The sequence below is a fragment of the Monodon monoceros genome, unplaced genomic scaffold, assembly GCF_005190385.1.
Source record: "Monodon monoceros isolate NGI ecotype Baffin Bay Population unplaced genomic scaffold, NGI_Narwhal_1 Super_Scaffold_18, whole genome shotgun sequence".
In the NCBI taxonomy this organism is placed as follows: Eukaryota; Metazoa; Chordata; class Mammalia; order Artiodactyla; family Monodontidae; genus Monodon; species Monodon monoceros.
The window spans coordinates 60,110,946-60,129,167 of NW_021703774.1; the positions used below are offsets into that span (position 1 = coordinate 60,110,946).

General features: G+C 43.5%; 1 protein-coding gene across 1 annotated transcript in view; it reads right to left on the reverse strand.

Annotated features, from left to right (window-relative positions):
- Window positions 1–2,727, reverse strand: part of POU2F1 (POU class 2 homeobox 1) — a 186,334-nt gene extending 183,607 nt beyond the window's left edge. The window contains exon 1 of the mRNA XM_029227152.1: window positions 2,665–2,727. Within this exon, the coding sequence (XP_029082985.1) occupies window positions 2,665–2,725 (61 nt within the window). The 5' untranslated portion in view covers window positions 2,726–2,727. The remainder of the gene's footprint in view (window positions 1–2,664) is intronic.
- Window positions 2,728–18,222: the final 15,495 nt, after the last annotated feature.

Sequence of the window (18,222 nt, forward strand, 5' to 3'; positions counted from 1 at the left end):
CATCAAGTGCCTTAACATAATTTCAAAGATTAAACACATTGGTGTTAAACAACACTTCTCTGATACTTTACTAGCCAGGGTTAAAAATCCACCAATGAGAAGCAACACCATGTTTTTAAAAAACACATTAGAACTATACAAAATAAAAAAGAAAGAAAACTTTACCGAGGGAAAGCCCCCAAATCAAGATTACTATTTCTTTAAATAGCAAAAGGTTATCTGCCTTTCACAGACCAAATGTCCTAAGTCTACATAAAACATAAAATCAATCCTGGCAACTTAAAGAATGAGGGGTCGGTGTGCCGGGAGGGGAGTAAGTTCCAAGATCAGGGTAGACACAGTGCCTGTGTTTATTCTTCTATTTTCACTCATTTAACCATGACACAAACACTCAAAAAAAAACATAACCCCATTTCTGTTTTCAGGAGTGCTACAATTAAAATAAGCAAGTCTATGACAGTGATAGCACAAAATTAATATCAGCCCATTTTAAATTAGAATGAAGAGGCTGAAAAGGGAAGGCAGCACTGAGGAATTTTGAAAGTGCTGTTAATTGGAATTTCTAAAATACCTACCTATTCTACAACTCCTAGAAAAAACTACTGGTTTCTACAAATCCTGCAGACCTTTACAAAGCCTGAAAGTGTTTAACTTGGGGGTAGGAGCCAAGGGGCAGGGGTGAACTAGCCCCAAAACAAAGTGATTTATTTGTATTAAACCAAAATAGGTTTCATTCGCCTCTGAAAATGAGAAGTCATGGATTTTTTTTTCTTAGGCCCAATATTACGGCAAACTCTAAGAAAGTCTTTTTAAGAGAAAACAAAACACGACAGAGCTGATGCTTAGCTCGGAGCTGTCTGAACGCTGCTAAGGCCCCAAGAGGGTTTGTTTTGCCCGCGGAGTAGGGGTATGTGTGTGGAAGTTGGTGGGGGGGCGAGAGTCATTTTGGTTATTAGTAAATAAATCAAGCGGCAGAGAACATGAGGCCTAGGCCACTGCTAGAGGAGCCAAGGCCTAGCTCTCCCCCTTCTCTTCCCAGCACAGCCTGGGTTTGATCTCAGAGCCCTGTGGATTGCCAAGGAAAAAAAAAAAAGAATCATATCGAACCACAAAAGCACATGGGGAGAATGTAAAATATAAACACGGCGTTGGGCTGTGAGTGGCTGTTATTAAAGGTCTGAATTACTAAACATGAGAGGCGGGGAAAGCCAGGCGGCCATTTCAATAATATAAACCTCCCCGAATTAGACATTATTCAAATGAGAGAGGTTCAGCTAACCAGAGAATCGAGAGGACCCAGCACCCAGCAAGAAAACAGGAGTACAGAACCAGGGAGGGGGATCCCCGCCCCTACCCAACTCCCAGCCGGAGAGGGGAAACCAAGAATATTATCAACTTGTCAGCCCAGCCGGCTCTGGGGCAGGGGCAGGAGGGCAGCGCTTTACATCAGAGGTCCTGGGAGGCCTGCGGGCGCTTCTGGGGCCTGGGAGCGAGAGGCGCTCGAGGGCCCTGGGCCCCGTCGGTCCGGGTCAAGCGCAGAGGCGGAGGGGGAGCGGGAAGGGGCAGGGGGAGACAGAGATCAGACCGCGCCGAGCACCTTCAGCCCAACTCCCTCGGGAATCCACGGCCGCCCGGGGACAGGGGGCTTTACCAGGACCCACTGAGACCCCTTACCGCTGGCCCGGAGCACATGGGGCGGCCCGGCAGGACCTGCCCCTCGGAGGGCAACTTTCGCCAAGGTCCGCTTTCAACCCAGTCCGCCCCCAAGGAGGAGAAGCGGACCCCTGCGCGGGCTCCCCACCCCCTCCGCCCCGAGGCCACCTCGCAGCGCCCGCGACCGCTCACCCCTACCCACCTACAGCGCAGGCCTGGCTCGGGTCAGGCCGCTACACTGGAGATAAGTGGGGCGCGGCCGAGGTGCCCGAGTTCGTGACCCCCGGGCTCAGCCCCGCTCGGACCCCGGTGCGGCGGCGGGGCTCGGGCGCCGGCAGAGCGCTCTCCACAGGCGCACCCCCGGCCGCCCTCCGGGCCGCTCCCCGCGTGGGCAGCGCCCCCCCGCCCCGGCCCGCTCCCGGGGGTAGGACGCGTGCGGCTGTCCGGCCGCCGGGGTCCGCTCCGGCCCCGCCGCCTCCCCGGCATTGTGCTCGCCGCCACCTCCATTCCCCCTCCACGCCCCCCCCAACCCGCGCCCGCCCGGCCCGGGTCGCCCGCCCGCGCCCCGCCGCGCCCCGCCGCGCCAGCAGCTATGAATATGTAAAATGTCTTTATTGTCCTCTCCCTCTGCCCCGGCCCCGCGGCCCCGCCGCGGACCCGCTCGGGTTCGGGCTCGGCGGCGAGGAGGCGGCGGCGGCGGCGGCGGCCGGCTGAGAAGGAGGGCCGGTGCCGGCGGGCGGGCGAGCCGGCAGCGGGGTGGGCTGGGGCAGGAGGAGCGCGGTGGATCGCAGCCCCCTTTGCCCCTTGTCTTCCCCCTCCGCCTGGCCTCTCCGAGCCTCTTTCCCCCTCCGTTCGGCGCCCGGCGGGGGTTCCGTGCTCCCCGGCCCCCCATCTCCCCGCCGTTAATTATAATAATCCTGAGTACTAATAAATTATGCTAAGTCGCGGGGGGGGGCAGCGAGAGCCGGGGTTGAGTATGAATATGAATATGTAAAATGCTGTAATGATTACCTGCTGCTGCTGCCGCCGCGGCTGAACTCTCATCTTGACTCGCTGCTCCTCCGTCCGCCATTTTGAATATTTTAACCAAAATCGCCCGGTCGATAAACCCTCCCTCGCTCCGGCTCCCCTCCCCCCTCCCGCCCTCCATGCCTCCTCCCTCCTCTCCGCCCCCTCCCGCTCCCTCCTCTCCCCGGGCGCGCGCCAGGGGGCGCGCGAGGCCGTCCCCTTGGAAGAGCCCCACCCCTTCGGGCGCTCTGCGCACGCGCCCCCTGGCCGCTGTGGTTCTTCAGTAGCTAAAGCGCCCTCAACCTGCCAGTCACCCCTTCGCTTCTTTTTTCCTTCTGGGCTCTGCACATGCGCGACTTTCTCCGCGCGCCTGAAAAGCAGTCCGCGCATGCGCTACTTCCCCTTGGCTGCCTCCCGTTGCGTAATCTGTGAAGGGTAGTACAGGGAGCAGTTGTGCCTTGTTACTATCATTCCTACTCCTACCGCCTCACTCCCCTCCCAGTTTTACTCCGGTTTCCCCCAGTGGCATTCTAAAAGAAGCGCAGGGGACACAGCGGCCAAGAGGGTGGAGAAGCATGGAGTATCGGTGGGCGAACCAGCCCGCGTCTTCTACGCTGCGCACTTTTTAAGGCTTTCCGCGCTGTTGAAACACTGACAACAAAGGAGGGGCCGTTCCCCTCTAGGTAATTTCCGGCCCTGTGGGCAGGTAGGGGCGGAAACGCCTTCCGCGGGGAGCAGGGCTGGAGGCACCTGCTGGGCCACGCGCGGGCATCCCGCTTTAAATTTGAATCCGAACTAGTCCCCGCCCCCAGCTCTGCGAATGCTGGAGACCCGGCCCCGCTAACGCAAGGGGGAGTGTCCTGTGGTGGTTTTAATTAGCCCCAAATCTGTTCTGCTCTATTTGTGTCTAACACCCGGCTAGCTTCCTCCCTAGCTGGGAGTTTTATTAAGTCGCTAATTCCCGCCCCTACCCTTGTTTCACGCGCCTCGATCGCCGCTCACCGGATCGTAAGAAATAGCCGACCCCCCAGCCTATAGATAGGCTTTCTCCCTTTCCTTTCGCTTAGGAACATCTTTTAAAACCTAACAGTAAACTGGAAACCGACGACCTAGTAAATAAAAATGTCGAAATCAGCGGTAGCTTCATCATGAATTTTACTTTGCTGCTTCTCAGAGTAAATATGATAAGTAGGCGTTTTCCGTTGTAAATATCTTTCTTTGTAACTAGTCATAATATTCTAAGATTTCTTTCTTTGTAACTAGTCATAATGTTCTAAGATTTCTTTATCTTTAATGGTAGATTTTCCTGGACAAGACCCTGGTCTAATTATTTTACGAATTTTTAAGCCCTATGATTTTCCCAGTTTTTTTTAAAGAGAAGTGTACTGTATTTCATGGTTACCAAAGTAAAAAAAAAAAAAAAAAAAACTAGATAGTCTGTCTTGAGAAAAATGACTGTAAAATTTAAATTGGGTAGGATTACAGATTCTACACTGAGAAAAAAACTGATCTCTAGGAGATAGCCAGCAGTTATTTTAATGGCTAAAGTTTTAATCATGGGTCTTAGCCTGCTAATTGAATTTCTTACACTGTGCAAGTACAGTTAAAGCTATTGTCAATGACAGCCAATGAATTTCGGGTGGTATTGATTTATTCATGGCAATTAAGCCCTAGGGTGTATGCATGACTGTTTAAGCCAAATAATTGGGCTACCCTATAATCTAATTATTTCAAACTACACCAACCAACACAGGGTTAAGGAAATGCAAAATTTAATCATGTTACAATTAATCTGTAAATATGGCCTGAGTTATATTCACCAGCATTACTATACGGAAAGTCTCAGAATCATCAACCTATTTGAAACAAGAGTTAAGAACATGGCCCTGGTCTGAGGGCAACAAATTTGAAATCATCTTAACTAAAAGAAACGAAGTCAAATACCCTTATTTAAATTCTTATCTTCTGTTTAAACTTTGTTTTGCTCTTTATTTCAAAAAGTAAATTAATATGACTTTCAGAAAGTAATTGAAGCCAGTGCATGTGCTATTCATTTTTTATTATTTTATTTCCATAAAAGGAAATTTTTATGGAATGAATTGTTATGTAAAGAATAATAGCTCTGTGAGGAAAAAAAAAAGCTTACATAGTCTGTATCAATGATTCATTTTCCTCCTGATGATAATATTTATGTTTCCAAATGTGTGCCCAGGGCCGAGCATAGTGGTTACTCATAAACATTTGTTGAATAAAAAATAATGAATAATACAGTTTTATATGTTAGGATTTATTTTAAAAATTGATCAAGCCATTTATTGAACAAATATTTATGAACATCAGCATTCTGCCATAAACTTTACTAGGTGCTAAGGATATGAAAATATGTAAGATACTGCTTTGACCTCAGCAAACTCAGTGTATCAACTATTTTTAATCCTCACAACTCTGGGAAGTAGGAACTCTGTTTATCCCCCATTTTCCAGGATGGGGAAATTAAGACATAGACGTTATATAACTTGCTTGTATTAGGGTTCTCCAGAGAAACAAAACCAATAGGAGATATATATAACTTTATATATATGAAAGAGATCTCTAATAAAGAATTGGCTCATACAATTACAGAGGCTGAGAAGTCCCCAGATCTGCAGTCTGAAGGCCTGAGAACCAGTGGTGTAAGTTCCAGTCTAAGTCCAAAGGCCTGATTCAACTTTATGTTCTTTCTACTACGATCCTAATCCCCTAATATCCATTTCCATACATGTTCCCTAGATTTGTTTCTGTATAAATTAGAAGACTCAAGGAGTTCTTTTTTTTTTAAATTTATTTAATTAATTTATTTACTTTGGGCTGTGTCGGGTCTTCGTTTCTGTGCGAGGGCTTTCTCCAGTTGCGGCGAGCGGGCGCCCCTCTTCATCACGGCCTCTCTTGTTGTGGAGCACAGGCTCCAGATGCGCAGGCTCAGTAGTTGTCGCTCACGGGCCTAGTTGCCCCACGGCATGTGGGATCTTCCCAGACCAGGGCTCAAACCCGTGTCCCCTGCATTGGCAGGCAGATTCTTAACCACTGTGCCACCAGGGAAGCTCCTCAAGGAGTTCTTTTGAAGTGCTGTGCACTCCCTCATAAATCAAATAATACCCAGTTCATGATGGGCAGCTCAGGTCTCGTGGTAATTTGGTGGCCCATGGTTAAGCATTCAGTCTCTACTGAAGTCCAGTAGCAGGCCAAGAACTATTTCCCCAAATGAGAGTAGTTATCTACAGAAGATGGCAGGGCTTTGCTCTAAAATTATAATGGCCTGAGGTGCAGTTCAGTTGTTGGGGCCTAGCAGCATCCCTACCTACCACTGACACTTCAAGCACCTTTGGATCTGCTGGATCCTATGGCCCAAGTGGCAGAGCAGCTTGCACAGCTGTCTGGACCTGTTGCAGAGCTTTCTCTTATTCTGGGTCTCATTCAAAACGACCAGCTTTTTGAGTCACTTGGTAAGTGGGTTGGAGTAACACACCCCAAGGAGGGCTTTTTTGCACCCAAAATCCAAAGAAGCTCACTAGGCATTGTGCCTCTTTTTCAGTTGTAGGATATCTTGACATGCCCCACACCAGTGGACCCCTAGAAATTTCACTGAGGTAGAAGCCCCCTGAATTTGTGTCAGACTTGTTTCCCACCCTCTGACACGCAAATGTCTTACCAGTAAGTCTGAAGTAGTTGCTACTTCTTGCTCGCTAGGTCCAACCAGCATGATGTCATCAGTGTAATGGACTAGTGTAATAGCTTGTGGAAGGGAAAGGAGAGCAAGATCCAGGGAACTAAATTATAATGCACAGCTGGAGAGTTGACATACCTCTGAGGTGGGACAGTGAAAGTTTATTTGCTGAAAGCAAACTGCTTCTTGTGGGTCTCATTAACAGGGATGGAGAAAAAGGCATTTGCCAGATAAATAGCTATATCTCAGTTTCCAGGGGATGTGTTAATTTGCTCAAGCACTGAAACCACATCTACAGCAGCTATAAGTGGAGTCACCACCCAGTTAAATTTACAGTAATCCACTGTCATTCTCCAAGATCCATCTGTCTTCTGTATAGGCCAAATGGGAGAGTTAAGTGGGGATGCGGTGGTAATAACCACCCCTACATCTTCCAAATCCTTGATGGTGGCAGTAATCTGTGCAATCTCTCCAGTAATGCAGTGTTCCTTTTGGTTTACTATTTTCCTAGATAGAGGTGGGTCTAGTGGCCTCCACTTGGCCTCTCCCATGTAATAGCCCTCATTCCACAGGTCAAGGAACCAATGTGCAGATTATGGAGCTGCTTCCATTTTCCAGGATGGGGAAAAGTGAGGCATAAAGGTGGTAAGTAACTTGCCCAATGTCTCACCACTATTAAACAGTAGAGCTGAGAATCAAACACAGGTCAGGGGGACTTCCCTGGTGGCGCAGTGGTTAAGAATCCGCCTGCCAATGCAGGGGACATGGGTTCGATCCCTGGTCCAGGAAGATCCCACATGCCAGGGGGCAACTAAGCCCACGAGCCACAACTACTGAGCCCACGCACCATAACTACTGAAGCCTGTGCGCCTAGAGCCCGTGCTCCGCAACAAGAGAAGCCACCGCAATGAGAAGCCCGTGCATCGCAATGAAGAGTAGCCCCCCGCTCGCCGCAACTAGAGAAAGCCGGTGTGCAGCAACAAAGACACAACACAGCCAAAATTAAATAAATAAATTAATAAATTAATTAATTAGAACAAATAAAATTCCATGATTAAGAGAAAAAAACACAGGTCAGGGGCTGTACGCTCATAACACTATGCCGCTTGCTTTGGATCAGGCAAAATCCTGGAGGTGCATATAGTTCATGTGGGAAGAGAACATATTAACACATAATGTCCTTGTATGTAATCTCATTATAAAAATATAGACATGGATGCAAACTTATGTTCACACAAAAACATATACACAAATAGCAACTCTATTATAATTACCAAAAACTAGAAACAATTCAAAGGTCCTTCAACAAGTGAATGGATAAACTGTGGTACGTTCATAACGTGTAATACTATTCAGCTGTAAAAAAAAATCAAATTATTGACAGGTGCAACAACTTCAATGAATCTCAAAGGCATTACACTGAGGGAAAGCAGAAAAATCTCAAAAGGGATCATATTGCATGATTCTATTCATATGACATCCTTGAAATAACAAAACTGTAGTGATAGATCAGTATTTGCCAGGAGGTAATGGTGGGAGAAGGCATAACTGTAAGGGTATATGGGAGGCTTTTTGTGGGTAGTGGAGTTGTTCTGTACCCTAACTGTGCTGGTGGTAACACAAATGTATGCATATGGTTTCATATATATATATATATAAAATCACACATACACAAGGTATAGAAGTAATACAAGGTTATGATGAGTCTGCCTAGCCTGCCTAGAAGTTACTGTTACTAGATGTTCCTTAGGTAACTGTGGTAATGTGTGGCTGTGAATATATCAGTCTAACCTGCTGAAGGGTAACACATAAGCCTTTGCAGCCAGGTGTGGCCATGCAACTAAATTTTGGCTTTTGAGTTTTAAGGAATTGTTGGGTGGGCTTTCTGGGAGAGCTCCTAAAAGAAGCAGTTCCTTTGTTCTTCCTTTTTCCCTTCACGCTGCTGGAATGCAGATGTGAAGACTGAAATTCCTGCAGCTTTCTTGGGCAATGGAGTACCGTTGTTCTCAAGAGAGCAGACCGTGTTAGGAGAAACAAGCAAATCAGATCTTCTCCACAGCTGAAGGGAAGCCTGGGACTGGGACTGGGCCTGGTACAGACTTCCTTGTACTGAAGTTAACTCTTGGTGCTGCTACATAGTTTTGTTAAAGACTGAGGAATCCAGGCTCTGGGAAATGTATTTTAATGATTGTAATTACCTTGGGTGAATAAATGAAAAATTATCATATTTTTATAGACATCTCCAACATTTTAGCTTTGCATAAAGATTATCATTCTAATATAGCAAATTAATTTCTTTAGTGACCTAGGGGTGTATTTCATAGCTAATTAATCTCATAGCAGGGCTTTCAAGCCATGTTTCATAAGCCCTTAGGGCTGGCCTTAAGTTAGGCTGAAGACCAACCCCTCTACCTCCTCTTTAGCTGGGGTGTCTCTGCTTTATCTATATCAGAATTCAAGATAAGATTTCATTTTAAAACATGGTATCACTGCTTTAAAAAAAATTATATATATATATGTATATAGATATACATATATATATATATGAAATTTACTGTCCTGGAAGATTCAACCAATATGTTTCATTGCTTAAAGGTACATATGCTATGAATACTTCCTTGAAGTGGAGCAAGCTTGGCAGCAGTGACTCTAAAAAGCTTTCAGGATAAAATGATCGTGACCATTGTATAGGAAGCATTAGGACCTTGATCTCCTTTTTCTCCATTTCTTACAACATACCCAGAATTTTTCCCAAGGAAGATTTTGACCTTGCCTCAGATATTTCCATGGTCCTCCTCCATGAGCATGTGGAGACGACCTCTATTAAATTAGTGAAAATATCCCAATCACATCTTAACTTTCATAAAAGGATGTCAAACCTACTTACTGTAGCTGTCTGCTGCAATTTATGTTTCTACTGTTAATGTACAATGTACCGTATGTGTACTTCTCAGAGAATGTACACTGAAATCTTTACAATTCAATGCTTACCAAAAAGCTCAGTATCATTGATGGAGAACTATCTGATGGATGTACAGCCCATTGTTCCCTCTGGCTCAGGGTTAGCAAATTCATGGCACTACTCTTACAGCCGTCCCTTCCAAGCCCCTGGCCAACTTCTTTAATCTGTAACCCTTTGCTATGCTGACCCTTGACTGTTGTTCAAACATGATTCTTTCCAACCAGTGCTTCAGGCAGTCATTGCCATCTCATCAGTGTTGGTGTGCAGGATGAAATCCACTTCTAATTCCAGCTCTAGATACTCTTAAAAGCCAAACTGTCAGAGAGCTGTGCACTTGAAATACATCATTTTGTCCTCTTGTAAGATTCTTTCCTCGAATTATGCTTTGGACTTATGTCATCAGGCTACATTAAACTTATAAGGAGGAAAAAAACTGAGAAATGTATCATGTTTACTGTAGGAATGTTTTTGGAGGGTCTGTCTCCTTTCTGAGGATACTTTCTTAGTATCTGAAGGGCAGAGGTGAAGTAACTTGTCCAAGTTCATACAGCAAGGAACAGAGCTAAGAGTTGAACCAAAGACTGCCTGATCCCATACCCTCTCCTGGACCCCAGATCTGTTCTGTGCCTTGGCTGCCATCTGCCTCCCCAACCTGCCTCCTACTGTAACTAGACATTCAGCCCTTTGCTTTGTTTCCATGTGTTGTTGTCTATTTTTTCCCCTGCATTCATTGATTCCATTTCTGCCCTTCCTGTTTTTTCCTGCTTCTTCCCATCCTTCCTTGTAAGCCTTTTCTAAATAAACTCTTCCTGCATTTACTTATCAACTTCTTATAGTCTGACATCTGCTCCAATCATTTTCCTGAAATTACTTTATTAGAAGTCACTGATGACCACCCAACTGCCAAATCTGATAACACTTTCAGTCCTCATCTTGTCCCGTCTCTCAGCAATTAGACAACAGTGATGGTTCCTTCCTTCTTAAAACCATCTCTCTAACTCAGGCTTCAATGACAAATTGCTCTCCAGTGTTTCATCTTATCTCTCTAAACATGTCTTGGTTTTCTTCACTGGATCCCCTTCTTCCTCCCTTTTAGTATAAGTACCCTCCAAGGATCTGCCCTTGTCACTCCCTCACTGCTGCAAGCCTGTTTGATGTCATTATCTATCCCCACAATTTCAATTTCTGTTATCTCTCTGAAGTCAACCCCCAAATCTACACTTTCAGTCCTGACCTCACCCCCAATGTCAGACTATGTTTGTAACATTTGTCTCTTTCACTAGACTATAAAGTATGCAAGGGCTGTGCTATATAGTCCTCATTATTTTTTCTTTTCTCTTTATGCTTATTGTTACAGCACAGGCCTAGATATAGTATATGCTTAGCAATTTCTAAAAAAATTTTTTTAAAAAGTTTTTTTTTGCGTACTTCCCCCTATATTTTAGTGGCCATCCAATACATGTAAGAAGCCTTTATCCTCTCCCAAGCATTCATCGAGTACCTACCATGCACTTGGCATTACTCTAGGCAAAACATTTCCTTTTGTTTTTTGGAAACCTTGGGGTGAGTACACATTTAATTCAACTTTTTTATCTTCCAAGTCTAACTCTGTAACTCTATGTTTTATCTACTCTAAGATGCACATTTTTTTTCACCTTTTAATATCTTTGAAATCAAGATGCATCTTACAAAGGATATGGTAACAAAGCGCTATATCGTAGTTTAATTGGCAGCATTTTTAATGGTATATAAAATAATGGTACATCTTACAATCAATGGCTTATTAAATCTATGAAATATGATACTTCATATAGAAAATTAAGGTTTAGAAACTTCACTCTAATGTTTAATCATCCAAGAAATATTTAATTATTCTGACTATACTAGACTTCCTAAGGCAGGAAAAGAAGTATTTTAAAAGAATTTTCAATAATAAGGGTTAAAACAAAAGGAAAGGGACTTCCCAGGTCACAGAAGTTTCACACATCCCAGCATTTCTCTACTCTAAATATACAGCAGTGATAGATAAACTACAAGGAGAAAAAAACAAAAAGAAGTGGACCCAAAATCAGTTATCATTTCCGTGAATCTGGAAGAGTACATAAGTGGCTCTGCTGCTGGGGGCCTCGTGGGCTGCAGGCTAGGTAGAAGGCAGTGGTGCCTAGGACTTTAGTGCCACAAAGAGAAAGAACCAGAACTAGGCTCATGACTTGAAACATCTTTGCCCTGCCCCCCAGTGTGCGCGCGCGTGCGCGCGCCCACACACACACACACACACACACACACACACCTTTTGTAATTGGTGGGTTTTTGTTATAATTTTATCTTCCGTAAGTCATCTTACATAGATAGATCTGACATAAATCAAAAATCAAAACTACAGCATTTTATGGTACACGGAACTCTCATGTTTACTCCATTCCCCACTTCCCCTCCTCTTTAGGAAGCCATTTTTATTTATTTGTTGCTTATCCTTCCAACATCTCTTCTTGCAACCACATAAATTCTTGTTTCTCTCCCTTTCTTACACAAAATATAGATACCTTATATACTGTTCTGCACCTTGCTTTTTTCACTTAACTGTATATTCAGAAAAACAGGATTTGGAGATTTTACTCATCTTTTCGTGGCTGTGTGTACTTCATTGTGTGCACAAACCGTGATTTACTCAACCAATTCTCTCTTGCTGAATGCAGGCTATTTACAAACATGTCCTGTTACTCACAAGCAACCTTCTACCTGTGGCATTTCACACTCCCACACACTTTTATAGATGAAGGCCGAGTAAAATTGCTGCTTGACCACTGCCTGGGACTAAGGCTTCATAGGAAGTTGAGGAGTTAGCCAAGTAGGAAGACCAAGACACAGCCTTGCTACCAGGAAGTGAGTAGAATTGCTCCCTGGATTGTTCTAGCATTGCAGGAGCCTCTAAGCACCATCAGAAGACCTAGTTATGGTCTAGAAGTTTGGGAGGTGGTGTGGAGGTAACTACAAAACTATTAAACAGCCAAAGAAAGAGACAGAGGGAGAGAGAGAGAGAGACTTCAAAACCAATATGTATATATGTATGCATATAAATATATATTGAATATATTTCAAAAACAAAACATATGTGTGTATTAATATACATCACATATATTTTAAAATTTTTAAATTAATATTAATTAAATTTATATTAATTTATTTAAAACTCATATTTAACTTATATTAAAGCAGTTTATCCAATTTTTAAAATTGGGTCTATACCTCAAACCTAGACCAGGATCATTTCTCAATGGTTCGCCCCTTAAGGACAGCCTCCACCTCTCCATCCAGGTCCCCTCTCTGGGCCATGGGTAAATAAATGGCTCTATGGTCACAAATACTATTTTTCCTCTGCAGGGACTCATTCCATGGCTGTAGAATGAAAAAAAATGAAGTCACAGGACAATAAACACCATGTATATTAATATATGTAACTCCATGGTTATGGGGATGGGAGGTTTTTGAATAGCAGGGTCCAAAAGAAAGAGAGCAGGAGTGCTTTCCATTGAGACCTAGATAGGAGAGCTGAGAAAAAAAAAAAAAAAAAAACTCAATGGTTCAAAGATTTAAATGTAAAAAACAGAAAGAAAAGTTCTAGAAGAAAACATAAATGAATTCCTTTACAAGAAAGATACTTAGCAATATTATTATCAGAAAAATTGGAATTTAAGGCAAAAGGAATAAAAATACATGATAACAAAGGCTAATCCATCAAGAAGCTGTAACAACTATGAATTTGTATGCAACGAGCAGCATACCTTGACATGTATAAAGTGAAAACTGACTTAATTATAAGAAAGATTAGCAAAATCATAAGCACAGAAAATTTTAATACAAAAGTCTGTCCCTATTATTACTTATCCAGAAATGTAAACTAATCATGATGCCCATTCATTCCCCTCTCATTACAATCAAGTAAGTCAGACCTCTCAGACTGAGCCCAAACTGTGTATATCATTAATGCTCAACTGTGTCTGGACATACCTAGTAGAGTGACATAGATCAGCAGATGTCTGTTTGCTTGAAGGTCTAAAGAAACTTCTGGGAGAAAAACTATCCTAAATGATCCTGGCACTTTTCAGCTTGACCATATATCCAAATCCATCTTGGTCTTTCAAGGGGATAAGCAACTATGATTTGAACATGGCATCCATTACTCAGGTTAAATGTCTGGCTCAGATTCCCATGAGCACTCATCTATGGATTCTTGTGGAGAGGAAGCTCTGGAAGCAGAGGTGATATTCAAAATATTTAACACCTAGTATGGTACAAGCATTGACCAACTAGAACAGACGACCAGCTCATCAGAGTAGATGCCAGCTATGCCCCATGCCTTACCTGATGAATTTCAGCCCTGTCTATAAAGACCATCTCATGCAACTTTCTCTAGGACATTGAGACATGAGGAGCTTTGATACTCCTCTGACAGAGTTTAATGCACAAAACTGAGAGAGAACTCTGCCCCACTCAGCAAATCAAGGACTGCAGTGCTTTGGGAAAGGGACCAGCAGCACCAACCGAAAGCAATAGTAGTGCTTGGAGAGGGGTGCTTAAGTAAACAAAAGGGTATAAAATAGGGGATGCCTTGGGTAACTGATCAGATGTGTTTAAGGAGGGAATAGAATATGATGCTTAGGTGACTTCTGGCATCAGCTAGATCTGAGGTCAATCCCATTCTGCCTGTCACTCACCGTTTAACCTCAGGTAGGAGACGTAAATGCCTTGTCTTCAGGGTCTCCTCTGTAAAATGGGGATCACAGTGCTCTCTCCATGCTCCCTGTTGTTGCAGGTGGTGGGAGGATCATGGGACACACCCACAAAGTCCCACCAGAAATACCCACGGGGACTCGTCCTACATGGGTTGACAGGGCAAGAGCCAGCAACACAAGTCAGCATCTTGAGCACAGGCAGGAACAGGGAGAGAGCAAACTGGGATTTATTGAGCTACTGCTCTTCTCTTTTATTTCACTTCAGGTCCATAGATATTATTGCCAGAGATAAAAGGTACAATTCCTTTCCTCAAGAAAATTTTAGGTTAGTGAGCATTCACCAGTGTGGGTTAAGTGCACAGTATGAAGTCCACATAGATCAGGTGATCTCAAAGTAGACGCATCTGACACCTAACTCAGACGCGAATTAGGAGCCAGTGGGAGGAAGGAAAGCGAGGAGTCTTCGACAACCACTAGCTTCCCGGCTGGGAGGTTGGAAGGGCCCTATAAAGACAAGACACAGGGCTTCCCTGGTGACGCAGTGGTTGAGAGTCCGCCTGCCGATGCAGGGGACACGGGTTTGTGCCCCGGTCCGGGAAGATCCCACATGCCGCGGAGCGGCTGGGCCCGTGAGCCATGGCCGCTGAGCCTGCGCGTCCGGAGCCTGTGCTCCGCAACGGGAGAGGCCACAACAGTGAGAGGCCCGCGTACCGCAAAAAAAAAAAAAAAAAAAAGAAAAGACACACAAGAGGGGAGCTGGAGCTGCAGGTGAGGACTACAGTTTCCAAATAGAGGGCATGTAAGATGGAGGAACGTGCTAAATATACATGATCTCATTTAAATAGTATGCCACCCTTGAGAACGAAGCAACATTTTCATTTCATCAGAGAAATTTAGTAACTTGCCCAAAGTCACCTAGGCAGAAAGAGTTGAACCCATGACCACCTTACATCTGCTTTTCTCACTAAGCCAGGCTGCCCCAACTCGAGAGTGAAAACCTAGCGTTTCTCATTGCCAGATAGTTCTGATTGCTATTTGCTTTCTCATCTATTTCATATTATGATAATGTTTTCCTGGAATTGGATGATATAATACTAGAAATTGAAGATGTTTATTCGCTACAAAGATTACATATGTAGGCTTCCTGTCATAATCAAGGGAAGTTGCTCACATCATTTATGATTTCCAGTCTTCTCTGCATATGATAACGCTTATTTTAGGAAATCTGTTTTTACTAAGCCTGCTGACCTTCAAAAGGAAAACAAGCAGAGGCGGGACAATGATATACCCCTTTGATATTTATCGCATCTGGAGTCTATCTAAAATTAGTTTGCTGGGAAGCATTGCATGTGATGAATGGTACAGTATTTAAATGATGATGTGGATGTTCTCCCTTGTAGTAAAGCAACTTATTCGAACAAAACTATTTTGTTTCATTTCTTCATACAAAATTCATGTTTGAATTTCATCTAGGCCCTAAAATTTTAAATTTCCATAACAAGTTTTATGCATTATTAAATTTTATACACCACTGCATTATGCTTTTGAAACTGATTGTACAATCTAATTAATTCAGAATATTAACTACGATTTCCATAAAATAAATAGAATAATGGTGATCGGGGTGAGATGGAGGGCTACAATCATCCCTTCCCCTCTCCTCAGGATCTCAATTACATGTACACTAAAAACCACTTCTCTGGAAGTTCTTCATCCAGTAACTTCAATTTGGGGGAACACAGCCAAGACCCAAAGTTCATTTAAAATGCCTCCAAATAAACAAACTAACTTCTTAAAGACTTGCACTTCATTTCTAGGCAAACCTTTCTGACCCTCTGTCAGAAGTTAGAACCCAATTTGCTTTTTGCTTTTTTTAGGCAGAATTTTCGCAAGAGTCAGGTAACTTCTAGATCCAAAGCAGATTGAATATCAGACTAAAATGATGATGGGGGTAAAGAAGATTCCTAGAAACTGTCTCCCTGAGAGAAGCAAGAAGTGTCTATTGACAGCTAATATCAGTGGAAGAGAGACAAACTACCAAAAGCGATACAAGAATTCAGAAAGCATGGCAGTCTAGGCACAATTTATTTTAGGAGAGTATAGCCCTACCTACGTCAGGTTCTTACCATGCTATATACAAAAGTAATCAGTGTTCATCATGACTCGGAGACATCAAGGAATGGTTAGACTCATCTTTGCTTCTGCTTAAGAAAGTGACAAAGTATACAGTGTATTTTGGCAGGCTTTCCATCAGAAAGAGTAAAAGGTTATAAATGTTAAAGGGCTGTTTCAATCATTTGGAAAATTGACTTACTTGGCATATCATGTTTTCCTAGCAATGTGAAATAAGTGAGCAATCTTATTATGTATTATAATTGAATCCCCTTTTGTTTGTTTTAGAAAAATAAACCACAGAGACCACGTTGATATCATATCAAGACATATCTAGATGTCTCAAGACCCAACTGGCCTATGGGTATAAACGAGGTCAAATTATCCACAATAATCCCCAAATTCCTATTCACAGCACCAATCCCCATCACTGTGAAACAGCACATGCCATTCGAAGTTGGCCTTTCATGTTCCTCTCTGTGCAGAGTCCCTGTGCCATTCATGCAGGAGCAGGCAGCCTCCCAGGGCTGTCACAACCCCAAGGCCATGGGCACACCGAACAGCTTCTGCACCCCCCTGTGACCTTGAAGGCTGGTTGTTCAGCTGATGTGGAGACAGGGCATCTCACTGCACTGCTGTATTGAAATCTGTCAACCAGCCCAGAAGCATCCCTGCTTGGGCCCCAGGTCACACCAAGTGACTAAAGAAAAGGACTCCTTGGGCTTTGAATCATCCCTTCTCTCTTCTGAGGCCTGGCTGGGGAACAGGCACCATTCTTAATTCACTTTCCCCTGTCTTCTCTAGTATCTACCCCAAACCTCCTCCAATGCTTCTCCCTAACACACATAGTAATGAACACAGATTCCTGGGGCTGCCAGCTGATGGATTCAACAGACACACTCTGGAAGGTGGCCTTGGGATTCATGCCCCATAATGTGTTTGAAATTTTTTAATTCTTTTTTTAAAAAGGCAATAAATGAAACAGTAAGATTTTTTTGAATCATTGAAACTTTCCCTGAAACCAAATCTTACTCAGAAACTCAGCTCCCTTCTCCCCTTTCCCCCTTTCCTGGGAGCTGCCATATTTCTTTAAGCCACACAGTAGCCTATTCAGGCTGAGGGCCCTGCTTTCGTAAAATCTGACCTTCCCTCCTCCCCCATTATTATTCCCTTCACCAAGTGGATTCTCAATTCATTCTTCACTATTTCACTATTCATCATTTCACAGAAATATTTTAAATCACTATTTAGAAATAACGTTACATTCTTTAAAAGAGCACACCTTTGGCCCCCAACCTTTCCCAACATCATTGGCAATCCCAATTTTGTCTCCACCCAACAGGACTCCGTGCTACTTCAGGAGTGCATGCAACTCAGGAACGCAGAGCCTGGACATCATTTGGTGAGGGAAACTGCACACTCCATGTGCTCACTGGGCCTGGAAATCCTGTCTCTGTATTTAGAGAATTCATCCAATGCAGGGATGTCTCTCTAAAAACCCCTACACTGAGTTCTTTTGTTATCAGGACTTGAAGCAGACAGCCAGATGGATTAATTGAGAGTAACAAAACTCTCATCATGGCATAAACTCTAGATAGTTTTCTAAATAACTTCTGCATATTTATTTATACTGATTAAAAATAATGTTGAATTAGTATAAAATGATTCTATTGTTAACTCTTCAGGACCTCCTCATGATGTGACTGAAAGGAGAATCTTTATCCTGATTCTATCTGGATCCTCCTTATAGTCTGACAGACCCATGTTTGATCTCCTGGAAAACATGTATCAAAAGTAACCACGTAACCCATGACGTAGAAGTTCGAGTAACTTTTAATATCTTTGTTGGCTATTTTGTGAAATGCCTTTTCAAGACTTTTGCTCATTTTACTGCTGTATTGTCTTATTGATCTGTAGGAAGGCATTGTATACGAACCTTTTGTTGGCTAGATGTGTTGTAAATATCTCCTCCCCTCCTGGTGTTGTCATTTTCACGCTCTCAGTGATGTCTTTGATGAAGGGACGTTCTAAGTTTTGATGTAGTTCACTTT